This window comes from Chelonia mydas, chromosome 2, assembly GCF_015237465.2.
Source record: "Chelonia mydas isolate rCheMyd1 chromosome 2, rCheMyd1.pri.v2, whole genome shotgun sequence".
Classification (NCBI taxonomy): domain Eukaryota; kingdom Metazoa; phylum Chordata; order Testudines; family Cheloniidae; genus Chelonia; species Chelonia mydas.
In genome coordinates this window covers 60,354,933-60,371,687 of record NC_057850.1, presented here as the reverse complement: position 1 = coordinate 60,371,687, position 16,755 = coordinate 60,354,933, and the positions used below count along the sequence as shown (strand labels likewise).

At 44.8% G+C, this 16,755-nt stretch overlaps 2 protein-coding genes across 3 annotated transcripts in view; one reads left to right on the top strand and one right to left on the bottom strand.

Annotated features, from left to right (window-relative positions):
* The window catches only part of TRIM55 (tripartite motif containing 55), a 74,449-nt gene extending 62,319 nt beyond the window's left edge, over positions 1-12,130 (top strand). The window contains exon 10 of one of the 2 annotated variants that reach the window (XM_037892513.2): positions 10,285-12,130. In XM_037892513.2, coding sequence (XP_037748441.1) covers positions 10,285-10,404 — 120 coding nt within the window. In that variant the 3' untranslated portion in view covers positions 10,405-12,130. The remainder of the gene's footprint in view (positions 1-10,284) is intronic. The other variant, XM_027823870.3, reaches the window with a different exon arrangement.
* A 1,789-nt stretch (positions 12,131-13,919) lies between these two features.
* On the bottom strand, positions 13,920-16,368 carry CRH (corticotropin releasing hormone). The gene is made up of 2 exons (XM_037891608.2): positions 15,536-16,368; positions 13,920-14,945 (listed from the first exon to the last, which is right to left on the bottom strand). Exon 2 carries the CDS (start codon positions 14,928-14,930, stop codon positions 14,406-14,408), a length of 525 nt encoding a protein of 174 aa, XP_037747536.1. The 5' UTR covers positions 14,931-14,945; positions 15,536-16,368; the 3' UTR covers positions 13,920-14,405.
* Between the last annotated feature and the right edge of the window lie 387 nt (positions 16,369-16,755).

The following is a 16,755-nucleotide window of genomic DNA, read 5'->3' as shown; positions in this document are numbered from 1 at the left end:
TAGGGTACTGAGATTGGTCCTCAGTCTCACCAACAGGGCCTGAGTCTGGGGAGGGCTACAGAGACATTGCCAGTGGAGGGGTACCATGATGGGTCCTGTTGTACTGTGGAAGGACTGAGCCCAGGGAGGGCTACAGAGAAGGACGCACCCAAAGAAGGGGTACAATGATGGGCCCCTTTGGGCTGTTAAAGACTGAGCCGAGGGCGGGCTGCAGGGACATACCGGCTGAGGGTACTGTGATGGGCCCTATTGGACTGTCAAGGACTGAGCATGGAGAGGGCTGCATGACATTACCGAGGGCCCTGAAATAGGCCCGGTTGGATGGTATACCCCAGAAGGGGTTTGTTTTGCTGTGCACATGGACTGTATGTGATGTGGACAGAAGGCTGGGTCACCAAAGACCCGCCTCAGGAGTGCAGTGGCCGACCAGGGGCACAATGAGCGGAGAAGTTGAGAAAATTGGAGGCATGCCCACACTCACCTGGTGTACACTCATGTGAGGTGAGCCCCACACCATTACAATAATCTGTTTTTTAATAATTGCCAGTCAGTGGGAGTTGCACCTGTTTCGCCAAAAGGAGTATTTATCCCAGAATCTTTAACATTCCCCTGGAAAGCCACCTGAGATGGGCATAAGGGGCCTTGGTTTCCCATCTTATCTAAAGGGTGGCACTTCTCTCAGTTCAGCAGAGTACTGCACTGTAATGCCACCATTGCCCACACCAGACTGCAGATGAGAGAGTGGGACTTGATTCCACAATCATCTGTCTGTCTAAGAAGTGATAGTGTTATCAGGTGAGTTATATTATGGTTCTTAGGGTGAACACCTTTTGGCTATCAGCGCTCAGTATCACTGTCCTAGCAAGGAGAAAACACCTAGACTCACAGATCCAGACCAACAAGCACATAGCTAAGAAGATGTAGAAACATGAGATCAGGGAGAAGAAAAATGTTTAACTGTGCCATGGACTTTCTCTTTCCATTGCACAGTAGCTCCAAGAAATTAGAACTTGCTACTTCAGCTGACATTTCAGCAAGTTGTTTTCTTCCTGGAGCGCTCTTTTCTGGCCTTCATGGAATGTGCAACATGTCCACAGCTCTTACGTGCCACCCCCAACATATTTACAATAACACAGCTAAGTCATTCATTCATGACTAAGTTAAAGTAGCATTCAAACCTTCAAAGCATGCGATGTCTATAAACCCCATAAATTATGCTGGCTCTGTTATCTGATATAATGAATCAAATTCTTGGGTGAGTCACAATCTGAAATGGTGGTGGGTCTCATTCATCAGGTTTACCACAGCAGCCATTTAAAAAAAGTCTTTAATTTACAGCACTATGTGTTTCCCAGTGGAACAGCTAGGCAGCATAGCCATACTTGACTGATCCACTATTAGATCTCTGCAGCGAGATATGAAAGTTTCTTTTGGCTGGAATTAGATGGGCTATGTTCTGTAAGGTAACACTTGGAGGCTTTGTATATTTTAATTCAGTTCTTGGTTGTTCCTCCCTGCTTGTCTGCTGGAAGAGAAAAGTGGAGGAAGAGAGAACCTTTGGGGGCAGGCAGTAGTGTGACTACTCGTTTTCTCACATTGGCAAGCAGTACTCATTCGCTGCTGGCGGGGAGGTTAGAGGGTTTATTTTTTATTAGACTAGTCTCTGGTGCAATTGGAAAAGGATCAGGGATAGTTGATTAACCAGAAAAGCCTCCCGAGATTTACTATGGGAGTATCAAAGAATGATGGATGGGTAAGTCGAGAAAAGACCCTTCAGTTTGAACACTCGTATTTTTGTAAAACTGCTTCCTTCACTTTCTCCCACGGAGTAGGGCCCTATAACTTATAAGTTGGAGTTGTGACCCACTTTTTCTCGTAATTTGTTCCTTTCTGTTTTCTCTGACAGCAAGACTAGGCTTTGATCCAGACTGAAAACCAATTGCTCTCAATAGAGAGAGTAAACGTCTTTGGTATACAAAAAGAAACTGGATGGAAAGTTAAAAAGGTGTGCTTTTGTTAGATTTTGGCCGAGGCATTGAGATCGATTCGGAACGAAGTGAAATAAAGGGTTTTGTTTGTCCCAAAAGACCTTTCAGACAATACCAACACAAGGAAGCTTTTATTTAAGATACTCTTCCCCAGAACTGGTTTCAACATTTGTTCAGACTCCAAGACCTGTGGTTTACTTAATATTCTGCAGGGAACGTATGCAGCCTACGCAAAAAATAAGCAAATCTGAACAAGTTTTGCTCAGAACAAAATTTGGTATTGTTAAGGTCCTGAATAAGTGACATTGCATTATCCGTTTGCCATGCAGCACTAATTGTAAGTAATGAAAATGCATTCAAGTACGACATTTAGTCCCAATGGACTTTTAAAGTACACTACTGGCCACCGTTCAAAGAATGACACAGCTCGTATTATAATTGATGGAGTCTGCCTATGCTGTCTGCTACCGTATATAGCTGAACAGTTTTTCTCAGATAATATTCTGTTGGTTCACACTGATATTTTTTTTTTAAAAGAGACATTTAATAAAAGCAGTCTCTCATCCTGAAGCAGTATTGTGGTAAGGGTGACAGCTGCCAGGTATTCTGCTGAAGCAGCTATGTTGCATGAACAGACATTCTTTGACTAAAGTTTAAACTATTTAAAAATAACCTTTTGCGTTCCCTTTGTTTTCACTACCTGGATATGGTCACTGTCAGAAGTGTAGGACCTGACAGCTGAGGCACCAACCAGAGCCTACAGATTATGGGATGGGTGTGTGACTGATTAACGTTTTTAAACATGACCATTTTTGTCACCACTGGGTGCTAGTGGTGTTTAAAAATGTTAGTTAAAACTAGTTAATTAACACACCACTCATTTTCCCAGTCTAGACAAGCCCTTAGAGGCAGGATGCGTGTATTGTTACTGCTCATTTTCCTGAGTTCCACTTTTCTCCTAACCATACATCCGTGCAATCCCTCCCCCCACCCAAAGAAGCCAGCAGAAGACACCCTGCAGTCAGTGGGGTTGCTCAAGTGTAACTGAGAGCAGAAAGTGCCACCCTGACTTAAGAAATAAACATCTTTCTAAGATCAGATTTAGAACTTTTGGCCCAAATTTTTCTCGGCTGTATCAGTGTAAATCCAGAGCAACCTCCATTGAGTCATTGACACTGAGAGAGGAATTTGGCCCAGGATCACCTTAAGAGCCATAGGCTGTATCCACACTGCAAAGAAAACGGACAGCATTGAGTCTCAGAACCTACACTCGGCTCAGGCTGCAAGGCTAAAAATAGCAGTGTAGACATTCCCGCGTGGGCTGGCGCAGATGCTCCAAGACTCTCCACCCTTGCCATGTTTCAGAGCCCGGGCCCCTGCCTGAGCGGGAATGTCTACACTGCTCCTTTTAGCCCTGAACCCCAAGCCCTGTGAGCCTGAGTCAATGGATCCAGGCTCCCAGATTCAGCGTCACAGGGTTTTCTTTGCAGTCTAGACATACCCTTCAGTTAATGGAGTTACTGTGGGAAATGAGCTATTTTGGAGATTTTGCCATAGTAGCAGCAGCAACAACAACAAAAAAGGACAAATACTGAGATTTTTTACTTGATCCTTACTCAAGCAAACTCCCTCTGATTGTCTGAGTAAGGGCTAATGTGATTAAAAACTGAAAAAACATGTCATGATCTTAGTCATATTCTAAAATGTCAGTGAACTGTATTTCCTATGTTGCCCCAGCCACTATGGATGAATGGTCTTATGCAGAGGTCTAGCACAAGGCCTATGCACCACTTAAATCCCTCAAAACAGGGCATAGCTGGGACTATTTTGAGGTCTTAAATGAATGTAAGAGGCACAGAGGCCTTGAGCTGCCTCCTGCACAGGAAGAGTTTCACTCAGTGTAAAGAAAACTTACTGATTTCTGCTTTATTCATGTATAGGCCGTTTTTTTTGGTCTTGGGCCATGCATATAGTCTTTGGAGGGACATGAAATTGTCGAGTAGCAGCCTGCATAGAGCAGCAGGGAGACGGCAGATTACTAAACTGGCTGTCACACAGAAACCCTGACGTCATAGGTAGCATTCTAAGGAAAGCTTTTTACTGAGTGTCAGTTACTATATAAAAGAGCAGAGATGTATAGGTAGGAAATTAGGGTGACCAGATGTCCCGATTTTATAGGGACAGTCCTGATATTTGGGGCATTGTCTTATATAGGCACCTATTACCCCCGACCCCATCCCGATTTTTCACACTTACTATCTGGTCACTCTATAGGAAATGCACAGTAACAAATTCTACTCTGTATCCCTTGTGTTTCTAGGGCCTTAGGGAGATCAAGCTATTTCACCCCTCACTTTTCATTATGTTACATCATTCTGCAAATAGCCTAATGTAACTTTACACAATCCAGTACCCATGTAACAGTACAGCAAAGATCTATAGAAGCAAATAGGATTTTCCACAATTAGACAACATCAAAAATATGCACAGCTTCCAAAAAAGATGGTTATTTACTGACTTCATAAAAATGGTAAGTAAGACAAAGTTCTTAATTCCAGTAAAGCTTGTTTATTATATACTGAAGTTTTTGTGCGTGGACAATATGGAGACTGGTGGTGGTTGTAAGCAGAAAGCAGTATGTAAAACTTTGAAATATTCCAGGTAGCTAATATGCACTAGTGGTCTATCCACTTTCCACTCCCCTCCCCCAATAAAAATCAAACAATTGCAGGACAAAGACAGGACTAGCAAAGTCAGTTTTCCTGTATTAATGTGAACCTTGTAAAGATTTATCTGGTGCTTGTGTCTAGTGCTTAATGAACCAAATCCTGAGAGGTGCTGAGTACCTGCAACTCATCAGATTAAATAAACCCTGAGGTCCTTAGTTTTACTCAATCCTTACTCAGGCAAACTCTGTGCACCAGAGCTGGAGTGGCGCTGAGCAGCTGTTGAATTCAGCAGGAGTTGCAGATGGTCAGCACTTCTCAGGATATGGCCTGTTGACTTCTGCTATAATTTTGCTTGAATAAAACCTGAATAAAGACCAGGTGCTCAGCTCTGATCATGACTTGTCCCAATGGGAATTCCTGGTGTTTACTGAGGGCACAATCCAGTGCTTCCTGAAGTCAGTGAGAAAAGTCTGAATCATACCCTTAGGTGTTTAGCACTTCTCCAGAATTGCCTTAATGTGATTAATATGATCTGAAGTGAATGTTTTAGTTATTCATTATTATTTTTAGTAGAGGCCCCAATCAAGGCATGGGACCCCATTATGCTTTGTACTGTATAAATACACAATCCCTGCCCCCAGAAAGAGCCCTAGTCTAGGAGATAAATTTCAGATAAAGGTTCATTACTTAATAGCAACAGGAAGACATTATGAAGTGTTGAATCGACTTTAGACACCATTTGAAAGGCATATGGTATAGCCCGCTGCAACTTGGAGAAAGCTGCCCTTTTTCTGATTGGAAATACATGCCGTTATGGAGGAGTGTTTCAAAGGCACAAGGGGAAGTTAGTTCCATTGACTTTCAGTTGTGTGCCAGACTCCCCTTTCTGCCTTTGAAAGTCTCTCCCTACCACTCTATTTTTAAAAGCTCTTTTTCAATGAGCACTGGAGCTGAAAAGTTTGTCCTGAAATATCTTAATGATACAGTATAGTTTTGCAGTGCACAGTCAGGCTGCTGTTACAAAGTGAGTTGAGTTATACAAGCAACAACTTTCCCTGGGAGTTGAAGTAGAATTTAAGAATTTCCCTTTTTACCAATCTGATGATAATAGGTCTACATGATTGTATGACTCAGTGAGAGTCAGATCTTAAACGTTGCAGGTATGAAAAAGCAAGTTTACAAGTCCGTGCAGAGCTGCATTCTCAGTATTGCCTCTACTCCACCCACAGCTAATTGTGCTGTCAATTAATGACTCTTGAAAAGACTCACGGCTGGCCCAGATCAGCTGACTCGGGCTGCGGGGCTATAAAATTGCAGTGCAGATGTTCGCAAAGGGGGAGGGTGCTAGAGCCAGGGCTCCAGCCCAAGCCCAAATGTTTACACTGCACTTGTAAAGCCCCACAGCCTGAGCCCCACGAGCCCGAGTCAGCTGACCCAGGGCAGCTGCAACGATGCTGTGGGTCTTTTATCACAGTGTAGGCGTTTTCACTAGGCAGAGAGATAGTAGACTGGAGTTCTGTTGAGCATGGCAAAATGCATGGAGTAAACACTTAATACATCCAAAACCAAAGGGGGGTTGTAGAAGTCTTGAAGTTTGTGCCTAAACTGGGAAATACCATCATGTTACAACATGTATTAGCCTGTCCAATGTTAGAAATGATTTAGTACTTGGTGTGGTGTCATAGCGCTGCCCCCTGCCTGGAGTGCTGTCTTGCGGCAGGCCACAGCATAACAGGCACGCCTGCCTCAATTCCCCTCCTTCAGAGTCCCCAGAAATAGTCCACAGAGTGTTCCAAAGTATAACTATAGCCCTTGAGGGGCTCATTTATTATAGAATCCCATGCACATAAATCATAACAAAAGTCCCACAAGAATAGGCCAGTCTTCCCCAGCATAATCCAAACACTATAGGTAACATCCAGCCCCAGCGTCCCTCTCCAGGTCCTGGCTCCAGTAGTGTGATGGAGCTAAAACACACTGGAACAGCGTTCCAGCTCCACTACACCACTGTGCCTCACCCCCTGCAGCGTGGGGACAGGGAGATACTTCACTTTAGGACTACACCACTGCCTGGCTCTCCAGCACAGCTCTGGTGTCCCTCCCATGGCTCGGCTCTTCAGCGCAGCCCTGGAGTCTCTCACCATGCCCTAGCTATCCAGCACAGCCCAGTCCTGTCCTTGTACCAGGACAGCCCTTCCAACTGGAGTGTAACCATGCTGTTCCAAGTGGGAACCCCACACAGCCTCTCTGCTGGGAACATCCTTGCCAGTGCGCCTTCCTTCATTCTCCCTGGTCCTTTCACTCTGGGTGAAGCTCTCTGGCCCTGAGATGTCAATTGGTAAGTTCCTCTGCTGCTCCCTTGCCTTCAGCAGTCTCCATCCCTGGTTCTCTGGCTTGGGGACAGCAGCCAGCAAACCACTCTCACTGCTCCTCTGCCTTCAGCCTTTTCCCTGGTCCCAGACATACAGTCTCCTAGTTCATTCCTCCCTCTTCCCAGGGAGGGCCTGCAGAAATCTTTCTACAACTTTCCCCAGAGACTTCTCCAGTCTCCTGACCAACTCTCACTGGGACTCTCCTTCAGTAGGTCTCTCCCTTACCTTTTATAGCCCCCAGGTGCTGCCTCACTCTCATAATTGGCTAAATGGGCGCACCAGCTCTGGCACAGGGGAGCTGGACCTACTTCATTTACTGAGGCCAGCCACCCTGTGACCTATAGACAAAAGACTATTGGGTTTAAACTTGTCTCAGCAGACAAGGTCTACCATGTGTTAATGTGTATCTCCTAATGTAGAGAAGACCAAGTAGTTATTCTTTTATTCTTTCCAATTCTTTTTGGTCCCAGTCCACCAAAGCACTTACACACGTGCTTAAATTTAAGTTTGTGAGGTGTCCCATTGATTTAAAGTTAAGTATGTGCTTAAGGCCCTGATCCACAAAGTTATTTAGGATCCTAACCTTTATTGTGTCAGTGAAAGATAGGAGCCTATGTACCTTTGTAGATTTGGTCCTAAGTGCTTTGCTGGATCAAGCCCATAGTCTGAAAACAAAATGAAATTGTTGTTGGAACATCAAGCGGAAGTGATCCATCTGGCTGATTCTGTACAGTAAGATAAATGATAGCATAATAAGGCAGTTTTAGAGAAGAAATCAGAGGTGAGGTGGGTGTTTTTATTAATCATTTGCCAGACATTTAGGACTCTGTGCACTAAGGGTGTATGTTAAGTGCCCTACTGGGGACTTGGGTGCACAAAAATGTGCCTGCATAATGATAATTATTTTTAGCTGTTCTAGGCATTTCAGTTGCACGTTTGAAAGTAAAAGGCAAACTTTTCAAATGTGGATTCCCTAAACTCAGACCCCTCAATCTACAGAAACCCAAACAAATGCCTTTATTTTCAGAAGTGCTGAGCACTTACCACACCGATTGAAGTCAAGCAAAGGGGAGTGCTGGGTGCTCAACACTTATAAAAAATTAGGCCACTTATTTACTGTTGGCAGGTAACTTTAGGAACCCACACTAGAAGTTTTGGCCAAAAGATTTTACACACATTATTCTGAGGGCCAGAACTTCAGCTGAGGATCTGACTGATGTGTGTCTAATTCCTTAAAATGTGCAAAACTCAGAGAGACTAGGTAGGTGAGATAATATATTTTATTGGACCAACTTCTGTTGGTAGAAGGTACAATCTTTCAAGCTTCACAGAGCTCTTCAAGTCTGGGGAAATAACCAGAGTGTCTAAGCTAGATACAAGTTGGGCTTTTGTATTTTCTCAGGAAGTAATATTTAGTCTGGCTTCCTTCTCCTTCATATTGTGAAGTTTCCAGAAGTTGATCCAATAAAAGATATTACCTCACCTATGTTGTCTGTCTCATATCCGAGGATCAACACAGCTACAACAACATGGCAGACAAACCTGTTTACTAAGCTTAGGAGACAAATTTTCACTCCAACCTTGCTGAAAAGGAACGCTGGTGTTTAAATAGGTAATTATTCCTTCAGGTCTTCCAAGTTCCACTAATTTTTGCACTCTCATTCAAGTGCACAATAGATTTACTCACTGGAAAGTGTTATACATTGAAAATGTAAATGTACATAAAATGACCAAATTTTCACACCACATTTTGAACCTGCAACAAAAAAGCATCATTTTGAAAATCTTGTCCAAATTAAGAGGCTAGATTAATCCATCTTTCAAGTCTTAGGGCCAGATTCTTAGCCAGTGTAAATTGAATTACCTCTATTGAAACCACTGGGGCTATGCCAATTTATACTAATTAAGGATCTTAAAAATAAACTGAAAACTTCAATTAGATATAGGAAAAGAAACAGGAAACTACTTGTTTTCATGTCCACAAGACTTTAGGACTTGTCCTATAGTGGTATGATATTGTCCAACTAGACAGTAACTGGAATGAAGCCCGGTAGCCAACTTACACATAACAGATCATCATTTCTCACTAATTCCAGTATGGATTTTAACATTACATACTTACAAAAATTGCTTGGAAAATGCCAAATAATCATCCATCCTACGCTGTAGTTCTTCATAAGTATCTGTGATATGTTGTCAGTACCTGTACATATGTTTGCACCATGATTTTGATAACTTTACATTATGCAACTGTTATAAATGGTTGAGACATATTTAGTGTTAAAGGACACAATTCTACCATCCTTATTCATTTTAAATAATACCTTACTTGCAAATAGTCCCATTGAAATCAAGTATATTTCCCACAGTAGGATACTACACAAAGTGAGTAAGGGTAGCAGAATTGGACCCAAAGCTCTGACAACTAATTTGTTTTTAAGCATCCTAAAAGAGTTAGTATATATTGCCCCATATATTGCAAATTTATAGTCCCGTTTTTTGAAGACGTTAAGTTTTATAGGCATTTGAGAACACATCAAACAAATTATTTATTTTATGGGTTTTTAAACTTGATTACTGATCATAACATTATCAGTTGTTTACTGTCTACAGAGTTCAGAGTAGCAGCCATGTTAGTCTGTATTCGCAAAAAGAAAAGGAGTACTTGTGGCACCTTAGAGACTAACCAATGTATTTGAGCATGAGCTTTCGGGAGCTACAGCTCACTATGAAGTGAGCTGTAGCTCCCGAAAGCTTATGCTCAAATACATTGGTTAGTCTCTAAGGTGCCACCAGTACTCCAGAGTGAATGCCAGCATTGTGCAGCTAGTAAAAATTGTTCTGGTGTATTCCAGTTACATGTTAAATATGTGGCTAATATGGCAAGTTTTCATTTCTCTTCTTGATTAGAAGTTACAGCACCTACTTCAATCATGGAGTTAAATCCTGCTCACCTTAGTTATGCAAGTTGTCCTATTGAAATCCACTCGTGTAAGAATTGGAGGCCTTTTGAGCTATGGAAACACATGGGGTGAAATCCTGGCCCTATTGAAGTCAATAGCAAAACTCCCTTTGGCTTCAGTAGGCTCCTGCCCCCAAAGACTTTTCATGTTCATGATTCTTCCTCCTTTCTACTTCCCGTCAAACTTTATTGATAGAAAGAAGCCAGTATTATAGAACCATATAGCAAACATATCCCAGCTTTAAAAGATAAGCTTTCCTTCTTCCCCTTATAAACATTTCCTCCTCCTACAGACTGGGTCTGAACCATCCCCTCAAGGACAAGTGGAAGATGTTCCAGTGAGCAGTGAAAGAACTGATGAGCCGGCTCGTCATGTCTTCTCTTTCTCCTGGTTAAACTCATTGAATGAATAACTATAATTCCGGCTGGCTTTGGATGTACTTACCCGAGAGGAGCTATGAGGCAGCAAGTGACCTGGCTGGAACCAACAAGAAATAATCCATATAAGGAACATCTTGATTAGGTTTAATTCCCAGGGCCTTATTTGAATTCCTTTATACTGTATCTGATACTTTTAGATTAGAATGATGTTTGGAAATAGCTGAATAAAAGGAGTGGGAAAACTGGACTAATAGATGTGTTGATGAAATACTGTACTAAGAGTGACTGTGTGTTCAAGTAAAACCTGTTTCAGAGAGGAGAATGTTGAACAGAAGCTTCATGCTATAATTATAGTTGCAAAATTAGTGAGCATTATGATTGTTTGTAGCCAGCCTGGGTGTCCTGCTGTATTTTTGTAAGTGCTTACCCAAGACTGTTCGTTGAAATATGACCCCCTCACTACTCTTAATTACACCAGTTGGAGTAACTTCACCTTTTCAACTTATTGCTAACTCTTGTGGCAAATCCTTGACAAAATCCATAAAACTCAAAGGTAAGTCTAAAACTCCACTCAACACAGCCACTGTGCTGAATTATTCCAGCACAAGTGGTGCTACTGCATGCTTGATGTGCCATAACTGAGCATAAATGGGGATTGCAAGAGGAGCTTTTCACCCTTAGATTTGTATTTTCCAGCTGTGGTTGATAGATCACAATTAATAACACTCAAACCATTCAGCAATGTTATATTTTATATAGCTGTAGACAATAAAGATATAGCTGTAGGAAGCACTGGATTGGAACCCTTCCTGAATTATGTGGGATACAGATCTGTATGTGTATCTTCATTATCTGTATTTCCCCAAAAGGCAAGGAGAGGGCTCTGAATAAGTGTTTCAGCTTGTGCCTGTCTATATCCATATCTGTTATACCTATAGCTTCTCAACTTCCTTTGATACATGAAATCAACACTCACTTTTATCATATTGAACAATTTGACAGTAAAAAGGGCAAGACCTTTGAAACCACAAAAGACCATTCTGAGCTGAACTGTGATGAGTTTATTATAAGATTATAAACCCATGGAAAAGGCTACCACAGTGCAGAGAGAAGTGTACAATGTATACTACAGATATTTAACTAGTGAAACTGATTACATAAACTGACATGCCTTTTATAATGGTGAGCAGATTGACATTGCACTTGATTCTGAAGGTGAAATCCTGGGAGTTTTCCCACTGACTTCTGTGGGCATCAGGGTTTCTAACCCTAACACTCTAAGGACAGTTAGAAAAATTATTACAGAATTGAATACTGTATGAGTATTTCCTAATGGATGCTGATGGTCATCATCTCTGAAAGAGTTCAATAGTCTTTGAGAGTCATAAATACATTACAGGGTTAGGGTCTAAGAGCCAGATCCAAAGCCCATTGAAATCAAGGGGAATCTTTCCATTGACTTCAATGGGCTTTGGATCAGGCCCTGCATACATAGCTCTTCTTATAGCACCATGACTGACGGTGAAGACATACATTTTTTTTCATGGTACCATAGTCAATAGCATGAAATGGTTGATTAATAAATGCCAGAAGGCAGTATAGTCTAATGTGGGAGCCAAGTAATTCTTGAATACAAAGCCCAGTTCTGACAACAGTTTGCAATGTAGCCTACCTACCATCTATGTTGTTTCTGTTTTTCCCTCCTGTAAAATGGGACTATGTAGGATGGGTTTGAGGATCAGTTAGTTAATGTTTGTACAGCGCTTTGAAAGAACAAAGTATATATTAAGAGTTAACAGATATCTTCACTGAACAACAGTAAAATTCATCACCACATCCAATTGTGTTTTTTCCACAAGATTTTGTTCTTAATGAATATTTGCAGCCAGGACTCAGACTTGTCTTCGTTGGTTTCACAAAATCCTTCTTTGAACTCTTTTTTCCTGATGATTCATAAGATAATAGGAGAAAGCTGATTTCATAAATACGACAGATGTATGAATCCAGTAAGGAACTGTCCGTTTCACGTACTCAGGGGAATATGAGAATTTAAATAGTGTTTAACAAAATCAATAGCACTTGAGTGATTTCCTTAAACCAAACATTTTAAAAATCAGTTGCATGACACCATAAAGTGCATTTAGCTGCTAGAAGGCACCCCTGCACATAGATGCATCCCCGAACTCAACGCTCACTCGTGTTAATTACAGGTCCACCAGATCCTACCGTCTCTCCAGTCACAACACTCCAGCTGTATTCAATGGGAAGTTCTTACGCACAAGGATGGCAGTGTAGAGCCCAAGGAGGAGAATTTTCTCCAGAGACTGAAGCCTCCTTTTAGAGCAATTTAATTCTTTGGGGTTAAATTCACATTCGGCCAGTCACACGCTAGACCCTTCGGGGCATGTTACAGAGTATGAGGTGTAATTCCCTAATTAGAGACTTTCATACAAGTACGCGCTCCACCCAAGAGATTGGAACATCTGCTTTGAAGTTAACACGATTTAACCCAGTTCTCCGTTCCCCATGCCCCCCAAACTGCCACTAGTGTGAGTGAGTTAGCGTGTTAGTGCAGGATTGGGCGTTGTGTGTGTTTAGACCGTCCAAAAAGGCTTTCAGTCTTCCCTAATGACTCTTTCGGAGCTGTTGTGGCGTTATACCCTGCGCCAGAAGCGTTTAGTCCTGCACGGGATGGTTGAGTTGCTGGACACACAGCAGCTCGCTCAAATCTGTCATCTCGATAGATTATACAGCGAGTTAGGGTGAAGTTCGCCACCACATTTATGTCTGTTTGAAGGGTTTTGTAGAAATGTTTCTTCTCGTGGACAGAAATTGTTTTTTCAAAGTTAATCATTCAACTTTACAAAATAATCACCAATGGCATTGCCAAGCATGTGGCTTGATCCCCGCAACACTTCGTGTCAGATAGTTCTCAGGTGCAAAAATCTTCCAGCTCGGTTTTGTTTTTTTTTAACAGCATTGCTGTAAACCCAGAACAGCGGCACTAATTTTGTTTAAATTGGAGACAAGAAAAGCGGGGAGGGGGCTAGACTGGCTTTTTGAAGGACAGGTGTTAGCTTGGAGTCATTTTATTTTAACAGAGCTGAGTTAAACAATTGAATTTGGGAGCGGATAGTGAAAATGCGGCTGTGTACCATGTTGGATGCATTTTCTGCACAGGGAGTCCGTGCGGTGTTAAAGAATATAATCGGGAGAAAGCATAAATATCCCCGAAACCTTTGAACTGCAATAAAGTCCTTGTACAGACCCATACCCTTAGCTGTATCCTCATAATATGCCCGTGGCTGGGTCCTATAATTTACGTACACTCGTTTTACACCTATCACTGCTTGAGCTCTCAGCGTGCAGGTATTGGCCAATCCTCCGTTTCATTTCAGCGCTGTTATGGGTGGGTGGGTGTAACAAAACTCAAAACAAATGGCTCAGGGAAAGCTTATATATATATATATATATACAGAACGGAAACCCCTGCCGAATCTAGAAGACCCCAAGGCAAGAAAGTCTATACAACCACAGTTACTTTGCAGCTTTTATTAAAAATATAAATATTAAACATTCTCTTACACACCAAAATTGACCGAGCGCTGAAAAGATGTTTTATTACGGAAATGGTACAGGAAAAAGTTACTCGCAGTAGCTTACAGAGATCCCCCCCCCCCCCGACACACACACACAAACACACACCTTTCCCCACAAGAAAAGTCTCTCTCTTGTCCAAAGGCTGCTTTGAACCCTTTCTTCCGCTGTCCCCATCCTAAAGTAGCGATGTCACTAGAATAACTTCGAAATGGAAACATAAAGGCGGGCAAGTTACGAATGACACTTGTCTCGTCACTGCACGGGGATACACGGCTGGGCATGCTAACCAAGGGACGTGGGCTCTGGCCAGTGCACACCCTCTATGTTTAAAGCTATATAAAAATACAGAGATGACGCCAGAGCAGCACTATGGTATATAATACTGTATAATGTTGTGCCGACTGCAGGATCTCTTTGGCAAGGCGCGGCCGCTTCATTTCCCGATGATCTCCATCAGTTTCCTGTTGCTGTGAGCCTGCTGGGCTAACTGTTCGGCTCTGGCCATTTCCAAGACTTCTCGGAGGAGGTGGAAAGTCAGATCCAGGGAGATCGGGGGCTCCTCAGATCGCTTCCCCCTCGCCATCGCCTCCCGGGGCAGGCTCTTGGCTTCCCCCTCCCCGGGGCCCGCCGCAGGCTCGGGCGAGCGCTCGGGGAGCGGCGGCGGCGGCTGCCCCGCGGCTCGGAAAAAGTTGGTGGCCCGGGCGCCCGGCGGGAGGCGGCTGCTGCTGGGGGCGAAGGAGGAGGCGGCGGGGCTCCGGTGGAGGCTGCCCAGCCGCAGGAAATACTCTTCTCCCATGCGGAGCAGCACGGGCAGGCTCGGCGGCGGCGGCGGGAGGGCATCCGGCGGCAGCGGCGCGCTGGCGGCGGCGGGGGGGCTCCCGCGGAGGGCTCTGCACTCATGGCGGGGCAGGAGAGCAACCAGCAGGATCCCTGTGGAGACCAACAGCTGGAGCTTCATGATCAACGCCCAGATCTGCAACGGGGACAGAAGCGGGGGGGGGGGGGGGGAAGGGGAAGGCGCGGGGCGGGGAGAGAAAACCTGCCGCGTTGGAGTCAGACTGGCCGGCCGGGGGAGCGCACAGCCCTGCCGGGCCGACCCCAGGGCGGGAGCCGCCCGGGCCGCTCTCCGTGGTGCTGAAGGCCCGGCCCCGCCCTGCGCCCCCCGGTCTCTGGCCCTGCCCCAGCCCCTCAGAGGCGCGGAACGGAGCAAGCCCCAGCCCCGGGCGGGGACCAGCTCTGGCCGCGGAGGAGAAAGCCCCGGCGCTGCAGGTACCCCGGCGAGCCATCGAGTGACGGCCGCCAGCCGGGGCTGGGCAGGGAGCCCGCGTCCCATTTAAAAACCTCCCGCGGCCTGGCTGCTTCCCAAGCAACGTTACAGCCGGCGCCGCGGTCACTGCTCCCTCCCGCAGGGCCCCCAGGCCAGCGGGCGTGCCGGGCTCATTTGCAGGATCGGCAGCCGGGCTCCCGCACCCACCCGCCGCGCGTTGGTCCGAGCCCCGCAGCTGCCCCCGGGGCAGGCAGAAGTTTGCTCTGTTGCGGCGCACGCCGGCGATCGCTGCCTACCTTGGAGATGCCGCGGCCGGGTCCCAGGGCAGGTGAAGGCGGTCCGGGCCGGGGGCTTGCCGAGGTCCCGCTGTCACTCTGCCCGTGTCGTCTCTTCCCCAACTTGTGATCAGATTTTCTCCTAATCAGCGCCCGGGTGCGTGATTTTTATAGCGTAGACCCGCTTCTGGAATCACGCAGCCCTTGCCTAATAAGCTGACGCTTTCTTGACAGCTCGATTGCGTGCCCCGATCCACTGCTGAATAAATCATGGGGGCCCTTTCGGAGCAGCGATGGGCCGAGTTGTGCTATCGCAACCCAGAATCTCACATCCAATTATATCAACAGATACTTATCGCCTCCTTGGTGACGTCAGCCGGAGCTGGGTCGGGGGAGCGGAGCAGGGCGCTCTCCCATTGACAAAAATCCTTGAATGAGATTTCCCAACGGGAGCTGAAAGCAACAGCGACCGACTTTTTACTATGAAAGGCCAAGCGGGTAGAAAACTTTCCACTCGAGTCCCGCCTGAGAAGTACCTGCCGTCAGCCCGGATCCAGAGCCGGGCAAGGCTGCTAATCAGATTCAGAGCTTGCAGCCTGGCTTTGTCAACCTCCCGATCCCTTCCCGAGCGAAGTTATAGTCAGAATGAACTAGAGACAGAGTTTGCTCTATTGCCAACACAACTCATCCCCAGTACCAATCTATATGTAAGAACAAGTACAACACCCCCATAGAAAAGTCCCGATAAAGGACCCTGAAGTGATATTTTACCAAGAAGGTTTCCCATCGCTATCTGAAGATGAGAGGTCCGAGGTACAAATCTCCAGTTGAATATCTTAACACACTTAGCTGTTCTGAAAATTTAACAATCGGTAACATACACTCGGGTTAAATTTCCAGTAAAGCGGGAGGTAAAATCCAGCCAATGAGACTCACGTACTAAGGAAGGGATGTGTTTTTATGGGAACCCGACTGTTTGAAAACACATAAGCGACATCAAACTGAGAAACACAAGCTCTGTTGTTGGGGTGTCAGATTTGCTAGTGTCTGTGTTTGCAAATCGTAGGGCTAGCGTTACCGCTTCAGGATGCTTACTGTAAGAGAAATCAGCGCCTGCATTTGAAATTAACCTGAGACGATCAGATCGGTGCCAGGTAGGAAGTGTTCTCACTAAGTCTGTTGAAGTGTCTCATTCAAAAAATCCCTGCAAACGCGACAGTTGCCATTAGGTTATACACTAA